Here is a 15,328-nt window from a genome sequence, read left to right on the forward strand (position 1 = left end):
AATGGCGTTTTCACATACTTACCGTATTTTCCGCACTATTAGCCGCACCAAAAAACCACAAATTTACTCAAAAGCTGACAGTGCGGCTTATAACCCGGTGCGCTTTATATATGGATTAATATTAAGATTCATTTTCATAAAGTTTCGGTCTCGCAACTACGGTAAACAGCCGCCATCTTTTTTCCCCGTAGAAGAGGAAGTGCTTCTTCTTCTACGCAAGCAACCGCCAAGGTAAGCACCCGCCCCCATAGAACAGGAAGCGCTTCTTCTTCTACTGTAAGCAACCACCCGCCCGCGTAGAAGAAGAAGAAGAAGCGCGCGGATATTACGTTTCATTTCCTTTGTGTGTTTACATCTGTAAAGACCACAAAATGGCTCCTACTAAGCGACAGGTTTCCGGTTCATGAAAAGACGCAATCTCTCCATCCGCACACGGACTACTATTTCACAGCAACTGCCTAAAGACTTTCAAGAAAAGCTGGCTACTTTCCGTGCATATTGTAAAAACAAGATAGCTGAAAAAAAGATCCGGCCAGAGAACATTATCAACATGGACGAGGTTCCACTGACTTTTGATATTCCTGTGAACCGCACTGTGGATACAACGGGAGCACGTACGGTGAATATTCGCACCACAGGGAATGAGAAGTCATCCTTCACTGTGGTTCTAGCTTGCCATGCTAATGGCCAGAAACTTCCACCCATGGTGATATTCAAAAGGAAGACCTTGCCAAAAGAGACCTTTCCAGCCGGCGTCATCATAAAAGCTAACTCGAAGGGATGGATGGATGAAGAAAAGATGAGCGAGTGGTTAAGGTAAGTTTACGCGAAGAGGCCGGGTGGCTTTTTTCACGCAGCTCCGTCCATGTTGATATACGACTCCATGCGCGCCCACATCACGCTGGTTTTTAATATATTATTAAAGTTTGACTGACCTATCTGACTGTTTTTTTTGACATTCCTTTAGCGCAGTTAGATGCGGCTTATAACACGGGGCGGCTTATAGGTGGACAAAGTTTTGAAATATGCCGTTCATTGAAGGCGCGGCTTATAACCCAGGGCGCCTTATGGTGCGGAAAATACGGTAACTGTCGTGCATGGTCAAAAGTGTACATGCACTTGTAAAGAACATCATGTCATGGCTGTCTTGACTTTACAATCATTGTTATTTTTTTTGTGATGTAGTGATTGGAGCACATACTTGTTGGTCACAAAAACATTCATGAGGTTTGGTTCTTTTATGAGTTTATTATGGCTCTACTGAAAATGTGAGGGTCAAAAGTATACATACAGCAATGTTAATATTTGCTTACATGTCCCTTGGCAAGTTTACCTGCAATAAGGCGCTTTTGGTAGTAGTTTTTGACCACTCCTCTTGACAGAATTGGTGCAGTTCAGCTCAATTTGTTGGTCTTCTCACATGGACTTGTTTCTTCAGCATTGTCCATGCTTGACGGTGTCATGATCCGTGGCCCAGGATCATGTTTTGTTTAGTCATGTTCTGTTAGTTTTGGACGTCCGTAGTTCCTGTTTTGTGCGCCTCTGGGTTTGTTTTGGTTACCATGGGTACTAATTGGGTTCACCTGCCTCTGGTTAGTGGTCGGCACGCTCACCTGCTGTCGCGCACCAATCAGAGAGTTATTTATTCACCTTTCTCGCCACGCTCAGTCTGGCTTCGTTGTTTGCTATTTGCAGAGGTGGGTAGAGTAGCCAGAAATTGTACTCAAGTAAGAGTACTGTTACTTTAGAGATTTATTACTCAAGTAAAAGTAAGGAGTAGTCACCCAAATATTTACTTGAGTAAAAGTAAAAAGTATGTTGTGAAAAAACTACTCAAGTACTGAGTAACTGATGAGTAACATACACACACATATCATATATATATATATATATATATATATATATATATATATATATATATATATATATATATATATATATAATGTTGAATATTCAATAACATGGCAAATTCTTGCATCCAGCACACCTTACAATAGTAAATAAATAATAAAAGATGCAACCTATGCTTGAAAGAGAAACTGTTTATTATCTACCGTCCAGACCTGTCATCCCTCAACAAGCGCAGCGAAATTGTAACAACATGCCGCCACAGACGGAAACACCTCCTAGGTAGTAACACATGAGCCAATCACCACGCCCCTAGGCCAGCCTGTACCCACCCACTCTGTGCCCTATATAAACCATGGTATGCGAATGCTCCCATTAAAATCTCCTGACGATTGAGGGTACCCCCCTCATGAAACAGGCCTGTAGAGATGAAATAGTCTTGTGATTTTTTTCCCCACACATACATATATATATATATATATATATACACACACACACACATATATATATATATATACACACATATATATATATATATATATATATATATATATATATATATATATATATATATATATATATATATATATATATATATATACATATATATACAGTATATAATTTATATTTATTTATTTTGCCGTTTTTGTTTACATGTTAAAGGTGTTTTAATGAATATACATGCATGTTTAACACATATAGATTCCTTTCTTTCATGAAGACAAGAATATAAGTTGGTGTATTACCTGATTCTGATGACTTGCATTGATTGTAATCAGACAGTAGTGATGATAACGTCCACGTTTTCAAATGGAGGAGAAAAAAAGTTCCTCCTTTCTGTCTAATACCACATGAAAGTGGTGGGTTTTTGGCATCTTATTTGTCCAGCTTCCATATTCGTTTTTATACACTTTACAAGAAATACATTGGCGGCAAACTCCGTAGCTTGCTAGCTTGTTTGCGCTGGCTTTCGGAGACTCTTGTTTTGAAAGCGCAGGCGCGATGGAGCGGCACTTTTATTGTGAAGACAGGAACTGTGCAGTCAGTCTTTAGGCGTTTGACGGGAAGTACGGTTGAAATAAAAAAGGGTCTTTTTTCCTTCACACTTTTGATTGATTGATTGAAACTTGTATTAGTAGATTGCACAGTACAGTACATATTCCGTACAATTGACCACTAAATGGTAACACCCCAATAAGTTTTTCAACTTGTTTAAGTCAGGTCATGTGACCGCCTGGCTCTGTTTGATTGGTCCAACGTCACCAGTGACTGCATCTGATTGGTGGAACGGAGTGAACGTCACCAGTGACTGTATTTGTTGAAACGCAGGCACTATGAAGGTCTGTCTGACAGACCAAAACAAACAAAGCGTGCATTAACAGATCGATAAAAATTAGTAGCGAGTAGCGAGCTGAATGTAGATAAAAGTAGCGGAGTAAAAGTAGCGTTTCTTCTCTATAAATATACTCAAGTAAAAGTAAAAGTATGTTGCATTAAAACTACTCTTAGAAGTACAATTTATCCCAAAAGTTACTCAAGTAGATGTAACGGAGTAAATGTAGTGCATTACTACCCACCTCTGGCTATTTGCAACAGTTACGTTGGTGTTCTTGTTTCCGAGTTTACGATTCCTGTGCTAAGTGGTTACCTTAGCTTCCCGTACGATCGGCACGTTTTCCTTTTGCTTGTTTCCTGTTTTTGGTTGAGTGCTATGATTTATGAGAAATAAATCATCTCCTAACTCACGCTTTCGTCCGGAGTTGTCCGTTTGCATCTGGGAAGAACGAACCCGCAGTAAGATGCGATGCCCACGTGACAGACGGTATGCATACCCGTCAAGCATGGTGGTGGTAGTGTTATGCTCTGGGCCTGTTTTGCTGCCAATGGAACTGCTGCTTTACAGAGAGTAAATGGGACAATGAAAAAGGAGGATTAGCTCCAAATTGTTCAGGACGAGCTAAAATCATCCGGCCGGAGGTTGGGTCTTGGGCGCAGTTGGGTGTTCCAACAGGACAATGACCCCCAAACACACCTCAAAAGTGGTAAAGGAATGGCTAAATCAGGCTAGAATGAAGGTTTTAGAATGGCCTTCCCAAAGTCCTGACTTAAAGGTGTGGACAATGCTGAAGAAACAAGTCCATGTCAGAAAAGCAACACATTTAGCTGAACTGGAGCAATTTTGTGGTCAAGTGGTCAAGCAGAAGCTTGTGGATGGCTACCAAAAGCGCCTTATTGCAGGTAAACTTGCCAAGGGACATGTAAGCAAATATTAACATTGCTGTATGTATACTTTTGACCCTCACATTTTCAGTAGAGCCATAATAAATTCATAAAAGAAGCAAACTTCATGAATGTTTTTTGTGTGCAACAAGTATGTGCTCCAATCACTACATCACAAAAACATAAGAAATGATTGTAAAGTCAAGACAGCCATGACATGATGTTCTTTACACATACTTGCCAACCTTGAGACCTCCGATTTCGGGAGGTGGGGGGTGAGGGTGTCGGGGGGCGTGGTCGGGGCTGGGGCAGGGGGGCATGGTTGGGGGCGTGGTTAAGAGGGGAGGAGTATATTTACAGCTAGAATTCCCCAAGTCAAGTATTTCATATATATATATATATATATATATATATATATATATATATATATATATATATATATATATATATATATATATATATAAAACAAATACTATATATATATATTAGAGATGCGCGGATAGGCAATTATTCCATCCGCAACCGCATCAGAAAGTCGTCAACCATCCGCCATCCACCCGATGTAACATTTGATCAGAACCGCACCCGCCCGTTGTTATATATCTAATATAGACGATGCAAGGCATTAGTGAGGTTATAAAGCTTTTGCCTGTTAAAGAAAGGAGACTGATCCAATGCAGTACAGACATTCGCGTGCCACGCTGTCACGACCCAGACGCACACCAGTGCGCAATCATATGGGAGCCGCGCTGAGCGCACCTCCAAGCGCGTCTCGCTGCCGGCGACGGCCGGGTATGGGCCCGACGCTCCAGCGCCATCCATTTTCAGGGCTAGTTGATTCGGCAGGTGGGTTGTTACACACTCCTTAGCGGGTTCCGACTTCTATGGCCACCGTCCTGCTGTCTATATCAACCAGGGTGAGCCCCACTCCTTTCGTGAGTGCACTGCGCACGGAGTGACCCCTGTTACGAGCCCCCGGCAACAGGGGTGGCGGGCAGGTATGCTGCGCGGGAGGAGCGCGCGGAGTGACCCCTGTTACGAGCCCCCGGCCACGGGGGTGGCGGGCAGGTAAGCCGCTTACCTGCTGCGCGTGTCGCCGGCCGCGGCGAAGGCGGACGAGGCGGGGTGTCGGTGCGGTGGGCGCGGTGGTGACCCTGGACGTGCGTCGGGCCCTTCTTGCGGATCGCCTCAGCTACGGCTCCCGGTGGGGCCCTCTCGGGGGAAGGGGCCTCGGTCCCGGACCCCGGCGAGGCGTCGGGGGCCTTCTCCGCTCCGTAAAAGTGTCCATCTCTTTTTTATTTTTCCTTCTGTTGTGGCATATGCTGCAGGTGCCTGCTCGTTTTTCGTATGTGGGTAACAACATTTAACTATGTATATATATTTCCCAATTGGTTTAACTGCCACCCGCCTGAATCTATTTAAAATCAAATTTTTTTTTATTTCAACCGCCCGACCCGACCCGCGGATAAAATCTAATTTTTTTTTATTTCACCCGCCCGATCCGCGGATAATCCGCGGACTCCGCGGTTGTGCCCGCAAACCGCGCATCTCTAATATATATATATATATATATATATATATATATATATATATATATATATATATATATATATATATATATATATATATATATATATATATATATATATATATATATATATATAAGAAATACTTGACTACTTGACTTTCAGTGAATTCTATATATATATATATATATATATATATATATATATATATATATATATATATATATATATATATATATATATATATATATATATATTTTATTATATATATATATATATATATATATATATATATATATATATATATATATATATATATATATATATATATATATATATATATATATATAAAAGAAATACTTGAATTTCAGTGTTCATTTATTTACACATATACACACACATAACACTCATCTACTCATTGTTGAGTTAGGGGTTGAATTGTCCATCCTTGTTCTATTCTCTGTCACTATTTTTCTAACCATGCTGAACACCCTCTCTGATGATGCATTCTGCTTCGTCTCTAAAAGCCCTAGATGTTAATGTCACATATGCATGTACAGTAGATGGCAGTATTGTCCTGTTTAAGAGTGTCACAACATTGCTGTTTACGGCAGACAAACTGATTTACGGTAGACGGAAACGCGACTGCTGTTGTTGTGTGTTGTTGCCGTGCTGGGAGGACGTTAATGAAACTGCCTAACAATAAACATGGAGGGGGCGTGGCCTCCAGCTCCGCCTGAATTTCGGGAGATTTTCGGGAGAAAATTTGTCCCGGGAGGTTTTCGGGAGAGGCGCTGAATTTCGGGAGTCTCCCGGAAAATCCGGGAGGGTTGGCAAGTATGTCTTTACAAGTGTATGTACACTTTTGACCAGGACTGTATGTAACAATAGGTTAACACTTGTCCATATTTCAAAGTCAAAACAACAAAATGTATTAGTTTGACTTCACAAGTTCCACCGCAATTGTCATTTATTCCTACAGGCTAGAACGTTCCGACCCGATTCGATGCATCAAATCCTGCCAACCCAACGACGTGGCCTGCATCCTGGATGAAACCCACTCGGTGTCCCACACCGTCATCTCCCTGCCAACCTTCAGAGAGTTTACCAGGGCAGAGGGTATGACCTTTAACCTGACACTACCTCCATTTGGAGTACAACTCTACTCTGTGCCAGTTCCCAGTCATTCAAGCACTTCTCCAAATTACACGAGGCTCGGGCTTTGCTTGCCATCTTGGCTAAGAAATGGTAGCCGCGGTAATGGCTGGCATAGACTATTAGCCCGCATTTGGCCAGCATGAAGAGTATGAGCCCGTTCTAAACTTCTAGTGACCTTTTGGTAACAGACTTCGTCATTCTCTTAGAGTGCAAGGAAAAAAGAAATAAGTGCTTATTTTGTTCAACAGAGATAGTTTTCCTGAGAACCACGGTGCCGGCTTATGGCACCCACCGTTTGGGCAGTTATGACGTCAAGTTCGTCATCCTGGACGGCAACGTGGAGAACGCCTTCGACATCATCAAGCGCGTGGAGAACGGAGTGTATGTGGGTGAGTGATTCTCTTCGATATACAGCATACTTGCCAACCTTGAGACCTCCGATTTCGGGGGGTGGGGGGGTGGGAGTGGGCGTGGTCGGGGCGGGACGGGGGCGTGATTGGGGGCGTGGCTAAAAGCGGATGAGTATATTTACAGCTAGAATTCACCAAGTCAAGTATTTCATATATATATATATATATATATATATATATATATATATATATATATATATATATATATATATATATATATATATGTATATAGGAAAGCAGATACAATTTCACCCTCACCTATGAACCCACGCCAGGAAACCAACCAAAAAAGAGCAGAAAACGAAACAACATCATCTGGTACAACCCCCCATACAGCAAAAACGTCTCAACTAACATTGGCCACAAATTCCTCACTCTGATCGACAAACACTTCCCCAAAGGCAACACCCTAAGAAAAGTATTCAACAAGAACAACATTAAATTGAGCTACAGCTGCATGAACAATATACGACAAATTATCCCAAACCACAACAAAACAATTGCAAATGAGCCGTCGGCCCCCGGACAGAACGACTCCAAAACCAACAGAGGCTGCAACTGCCGCAAGAAACCTGATTGCCCTCTCAAACATCAGTTGTTTACCAATCAAAGGTAACACGCAAGGACATTAACACATCCGACACATATGTAGGATTAACCGAGGGAGAGTTTAAAACCAGATGGAACAATCACAAGGCTTCTTTCAGGAACCAAAACCTGCGGAATACCACAGAACTCAGCAAACACATTTGGGACCTCAAAGACAATAATGTTGAACATTCAATAACATGGCAAATTCTTGCATCCAGCACACCTTACAATAGTGGTAATAAAAGATGCAACCTATGCTTGAAAGAGAAACTGTTTATTATTTACCGTCCAGACCTGTCATCCCTCAACAAGCGCAGCGAAATTGTATCAGCATGCCGCCACAGACGGAAACACCTCCTAGGTAACACATGAGCCAATCACCACGCCCCTACGCCAGCCTGTACTCACCCACTCTGTGCCCTATATAAACCATGGTATGTGAATGCTTCCATTAAAATCTCCTGATGATTGAGGGAACCCCTCATTAAACAGGCCTGTAGGGATGAAGTAGTCTTGTGATTTTTTTCCCCACACATATCCGTATCCTCTCTTCCTCTAATCATCTGTTAAAGACAACAGATGATTAGACAACTCGTACCACCTGGGAAATCTAATCACCTGCCAGCTGTGTCTCGCCATCAGCACTGCCACGCCCCCGTCTGATGGTGCTCTGTCCTCAGCACCATGGACAGAGGCGGTGGCCTTTGCTCCTGCAGGCGCGCTGGTCACACTCTCCCTCCACAAAGGCACTTTTGCTAGCCATCCACAAGCTTCTGCTTGAATTGTTGACCACTCCTCTTGACAAAATTGGTGCAGTTCAGCTAAATGTGTTGCTTTTCTGACATGGACTTGTTGCTTCAGCATTGTCCACACTTTGGAAGGCCATTCTAAAACCTTCATTCTAGCCTGATTTAGCCATTCTTTTACCACTTTTGACCTGTGTTTGGGGTCATTGTGCTGTTGCCCCAAGACCCAACCTCCGGGCTGATGATTTTAGCTTGTCCTGAAGAATTTGGAGGTAATCCTCCTTTTTCATTGTCCCATTTACTCTCTGTAAAGCACCAGTACCATTGGCAGCAAAACAGGCCCAGAGCATAATACTATCACCACCATGCTTGACGGTAGGTGTGGTGTTCCTGGGATTAAAGGCCTCATCTTTTCTCCTCCAAACATATTGTTGTTTCATCTGACATCACATGGACAAAGATAAGACCTTCTGGAGGAAAGTTCTGTGATAGAAATGTACAGCATTTTAGTGGACCTCTACCGTTATCTTCTTCCAGCTACTTTTCCGTCAAACACACCATCAGCAACTTTTTATCGATCCCCAGCTATTTACAACGGCAACTCACGGCTTTGGCTTGCAACGTAAAACATAGAAATGAGTTGAGAGACAGCTCTTTACTCAAAACACTGATTTTTTTTCTACTTTTAAAACTCTTCCCACATAACATGTAATGGTTCTTTAGTCAAAATGTTGCATAGATGATGTTTTACAGATCATCTTCAAGTTGCTTTCTGACCGGGGCGTGGTTGGGGGCGTGGCTAAAAGGGGAGGAGTATATTTACAGCTAGAATTCACCAAGTCAAGTATTTCATATATATATATGTATGTATATATATATATATATATATATATATATATATATATATATATATATATATATATATATATATATATATATATAAGAAATACTTGACGTTCAGTGAATTCTAGCTATATATATATATATATATATATATATATATATATATATATATATATATATATATATATATACATATATATATATATATATATACGTATTTTATTATATATATATATATATATAAGAAATACTATATACGTATTATATTATATATATATATATATATATATATGTATATATATATACGTATATATATATATATATTCATTTTATTATATATATATATATATATATATATATATATATATAAGAAATACTTGACGTTCAGTGAATTCTAGCTATATATATACGTATTTTATTATATATATATATAAATATACACGTATATATATATATTTATTTTATTATATATATATATATATATATATATATAAGAAATACTTGACGTTCAGTGAATTCTAGCTATATATATATATATATATACGTATTTTATAATATATATATATATATATATATATATATAAGAAATACTTGACGTTCAGTGAATTCTAGCTATATATATATATATATATATATATATATATATATATATATACGCATTTTATTATATATATATATATATATATATACACGTATATATATATATTTATTTTATTATATATATATATATATATATATATACATATATATATACGTATTTTATTATATATATATATATATATATATATATATATATATATATATATATAAGAAATACTTGACGTTCAGTGAATTCTAGCTATATATATATATATATATATATATATATACGTATTTTATTATATATATATATATATATATATGTATATATATACGTATATATATATATTCATTTTATTATATATATATATATATATATATATATATACGTATTTTATTATATATATATATATATATATGTATATATATACGTATATATATATATATTCATTTTATTATATATATATATATATATATATATATATAAGAAATACTTGACGTTCAGTGAATTCTAGCTATATATATATATATATATATATATATATATATATATATACATATTTTATTATATATATATATATATATATATATATATATATATATATATATATATATATATATATATATATACACGTATATATATATATTTATTTTATTATATATATATATATATATATATATATATATATAAAACAAATACTTGAATTTCAGTTTTCATTTATTTACACATATACACACACATAACACTCATCTACTCATTGTTGAGTTAAGGGTTGAATTGTCCATCCTTGTTCTATTCTCTGTCACTATTTTTCTAACCATGCTGAACACCCTCTCTGATGATGCATTGATGTGTGGCACGCACAAAAGTGCTTTCATCAAAATGCACTAGATGGCAGTATTGTCCTGTTTAAGAGTGTCACAACATTGCTGTTTACGGCAGACAAACTGCTTTACGGTATACAAAAACGTGACTGCTGTTGTTGTGTGTTGTTGCCGCGCTGGGAGGACGTTAATGAAACTGCTTAAAAACAAACCCACATAAGAAACCAAGAACTCGCCCTCCATCATTCTATAGTTATAACGTGATTGGGCAGGTATGCTGTTTATATTGTGGGTTGTGGGTTAGCGGACCTGAGTCCGCCTGAATTTCGGGAGATTTTCGGGAGAAAATTTGTCCCGGGAGGTTTTCGGGATAGGCGCTGAATTTCGGGAGTCTCCCGGAAAATCCGGGAGGGTTGGCAAGTATGGATGTCAGTCAAGACAATAAGCTAATTTGCATTAAGAATGGCAACAGTGGAGAAGAGTAAAAGAAGGAGCTTATTGACTACAATGGTGGACTCGCGCAAAGCACTTTGGCTAAATCTTTACCATATATGGAGATATCCGCTGCGACACAATTAGGAAAAGGTTTACGATTGGGGCAAATTCCAAACGGCTTGTTCGGAGGAATTATGAAGGAAGATTGTTTTATAAATATCTGCCATGCCTAAATGGTTTGATTTGACATTTTTTGGGACTTATGCAGATCCCAAATACACAAAAACAGGTACCAGTAGGTAAGAAACGTTGATTTTGCGTAATAGGGCCTTGGTAAAATCAAGATACGCACCAAAAACACCCCTAATTAAAGCATATTGGTCAACATTTATTTTTAATTACATTTGATTTGATAAATACACAGTATTTTATTTGAATGTAAATTTAATTTAAAGTTAATTAAACTGTATTGAATTATTATTATTATTATTATTATTATTATTATTAAGTCCTTGGGCAGGGGGTGTAATGGTGCTCGCTTCTGCCTTTCATGGCAGAGGGTAAGGATTCTATTCTGCCAGGGTTGCGCCAAAGTGGAAAAAATAAATAAATAAATTTAGTAGCTAATAATTATTTCAGTAATCTAGTAATTTATCGAATAGTTTGTTGGATTAATCGAGTAATTGTATTAAACACACATTATGGTGTGGCCTCAATGCGTATTCTAGGGAATATTGTTAAAATAAACAAAAAAATGTTTTAATAAATGCACATCATCAACACTGAAATTGCAAGTTTAACATTCATTAAAGAAAAAAGAAAAACAAAACTTGCTTGCTGTTGCCGGCGTGCAAACAACTATGTCCACATGCGACACAGATTTTATACATTTTTTATTAGCCACACTAAATCGAATTCTAATTCTAATCTTTTTTCTCATATAATTAATTGGTTTACTCGATTGCAGTAGCCCCTTTATTTACTCTATGACTTGGTCAATTGATCACTACAATATTAATAACTACGTAGCTACACTTGTATACAGTCTATTTTTTTAATTGTATTTCGATACTTTTCGGTACTTTTTCTAAATAAAGGGGACCACAAAAAATGGCATTATTGGCTTTATTTTAACAAAAAATCTTAGAGTACATGAAACATATGTTTATTATTGTCATTTAGTCCTTCAATAAAATGTTGAACATACTAGACAATTTGTCTTTTAGTAGTAAGTAAACAAACAAAGTCTCCTAATTAGTCGTATGCAGTAACATATTGTGTCATTTATACACCTATTATTTTGTACACATTATGAGGGGACAAACTGTAAAAAAAATATTTTAATCTACTTTTTGCACCAATTCACAAGACTGGCGACAAACATCAATTTACAAACTATAGACCTGTTTCCTTACTTCCACAATTTTCTAAAATCATTGAAAAACTGTTCAATAACAGATTAGAGAGTTTCATAAATAAAAATAGAATACTCGAAGAAAATCAATATGGATACAGAGCTAATGTTTCAACTTCGATGGCTTTAATTGAAATTACAGAAGAAATTACCAATGCGATAGATAATAAAAAATGTGCGGCAGCAGTTTTTATGGATCTAACTAAAGCATTTGACACAATTAATCACAATATTTTAATCAAAAAACTAGAACGATATGGCATCAGAGGGTTAGTCTTAAACTGGATAAGAAGTTATCTAATGAACAGGAAACAATACGTGAAGCTAGGCGAACACACCTCTACAACGCTAAATATATCCTGTGGTGTACCTCAGGGATCAATACTGGGACCCAAATTATTCAATCTATATATAAATGACATTTGTAAAGTTACAAAAGATTTAAAGTTAGTATTATTTGCGGATGATACAACGGCGTTTTGTTCAGGAGAGAACACACAGAAGATACTACAAATAATAACAAATTAAAAAGATGCTTTGACAAAAACAGACTATCGTTGAATCTCAGTAAAACTAAAATAATGCTATTTGGTAACAGTAGAAGAGAAAGTCAAACACAAATACAAATAGACGGAATAGAAATTGAAAGAGTAAATGAAACCAAATTTCTAGGTATAATGATTGATGATAAATCTCACGTAAAAAATATACAACATAAAGTAGCAAGAAACACGTCAATAATGAATAAAGCAAAACATGTTCTAGACAAAAAATCACTTCATATTCTCTACTGCTCACTAGTGTTACCATATCTGAGTTATTGTGCAGAAATATGGGGAAATAACTACAAAGGTACACTTCATTCATTAACGGTGTTACAAAAAAGATCAGTTATAATAATACATCATGTTGGATATAGAGAACACACAAATCCTTTATTTATTCAATCAAAGATACTAAAATTCTACGACATAGTGAATTTGCAAACAGCTAAAATGATACACAAAGCAAACTATAACCTGCTACCCAAGAATATACAACAATTCTTCTCAAAAAAAGAGGAGAAATATAATCTTAGGGAGAAATGTAATTTAAAACATTTGTATGCACGTACAACACTTAAGACCTTCAGTATATCAGTATGTGGAATGAAATGATGGAATGGATTAAGCAAAGCAATCAAACAATGTACTAATATGATCCACTTCAAGAAACTCTTCAAACTTAAAGTGTTTACAAAGTACAAAGAAGAAGAACCCTGATAAACATTCTGAATTTATTTAACTCATCCATTCTTTCATTCTTTCACTCACAAAATAATCTTACTTATCTCAACATATGAAATGTAACTTACTTCACCAATTATTATTTACTTACTCATTTTTATTGTGATTACTTATGGAGTATATTGTGAATAAATTGAGAACAGGAAGTGAACAAAAGTTTTAGCAACTGTTATGTAAAAGAAAAGGGGTAGGATTAAATAAGCTCTGCTTCTTCCTACTCCTTTTCGAACATGTTGAATAGAGAAACTGTAGATTGTGATGTATCATGTTGTATGATTGCATGTTCGAAATAAACTCAAACTCAAACTCAAACTCAAACTCAAACTTTTTCATTTACTGTTAATATCTGCTTATTTTCTGTTTCAACATGTTCTATCTACACTTCTGTTAAAATGTAATAATCACTTATTCTTCTCTTCTTTGATACTTGACATTAGTTTTGGATGATACCACACGTTTAGGTATCAATCTGATACCAAGTAGTTACAGGATCATACACTGGTCATATTCAAAGTCCTCATGTGTCCAGGGACGTATTTAATGAGTTTGTAAACATAATATACATTTTTAAAAAAGGAAAAAATATTTTGTGACAATAACAAATATCGATGAAATCATAGTAGTATCGACGAAATACGCTCCTGTACTTGGTGTCATTACAGTAGATGTCAGGCGTAGATCCACCCATGGCGTTTGTTTACATTCAGGAACGCCGTCATTAGCGGTGTGTAGTGAAGCATGTTTAGCTATTCCTCGTCCTCCAGTGATAATGCTACTTGTAAGAAACTTACTTAACACTGCCGACTGCGGATGGACGTTAGCAACTAACTGGCGAGCCATGTCTTAAAGCAGCTCTTCCTGGGGGTGTTTCAGTGTTATAACTTCACCCTTATATTTACTTTTTACACCAAAATGCGTCCATTCTCCCTTTTCTGTCTACACACTGTGTCTGCTTGTAAGTACTCCGGGTGTGTGCGCTGCCCAACATGCTCCTCTGCTCGTAAAACCAACAATGTCACAACGTGTTGTCATGCCCGTTAAAAAAACCCAAAAACATGGGGAAACCGGTACTTCTCAAACAGAGTATAGTACCGTTTTTAATTAATGGTACCACGATACTATACTAGTACCGGTATACCGTAATACCCTACTTTTAATTGCCCTTTTTGGGGTTGAAATGAAATGAAATGAAAGAATGCCGACTGAAACACCCCCACCCCGTTCCCACATGGCTGCATTTGGCGGCCCTGACAACAGACTCCAGACATTGCAGTTGCTTCAACACAAACCGCAGGAAGCGCTCACAAAACAAACGTTTATTTGACTTCACAAATCAAACTCTCATGTGCACATTGGGAGGGTAGAGAAGTGAAGCAGACGTCTAAGTGCAAGTGACACAGGTGGTTACGGTTGTGGATGTCACAGAGTCCCTGGAGAGGCATCAGAT

At 37.2% G+C, this 15,328-nt stretch overlaps 1 protein-coding gene across 1 annotated transcript in view; it reads left to right on the forward strand.

The window, feature by feature from the left end:
* fbln1 (fibulin 1) overlaps positions 1–15,328 on the forward strand; it is a 208,159-nt gene that overhangs the window by 123,968 nt on the left and 68,863 nt on the right. Inside the window, exons 16-17 of the mRNA XM_061969426.1 lie at positions 6,577–6,713; positions 7,001–7,141. Coding sequence (XP_061825410.1) covers positions 6,577–6,713; positions 7,001–7,141 — 278 coding nt within the window. The remainder of the gene's footprint in view (positions 1–6,576; positions 6,714–7,000; positions 7,142–15,328) is intronic.

The sequence above is a fragment of the Nerophis lumbriciformis genome, linkage group LG10, assembly GCF_033978685.3.
Source record: "Nerophis lumbriciformis linkage group LG10, RoL_Nlum_v2.1, whole genome shotgun sequence".
NCBI lineage: Eukaryota > Metazoa > Chordata > Actinopteri > Syngnathiformes > Syngnathidae > Nerophis > Nerophis lumbriciformis.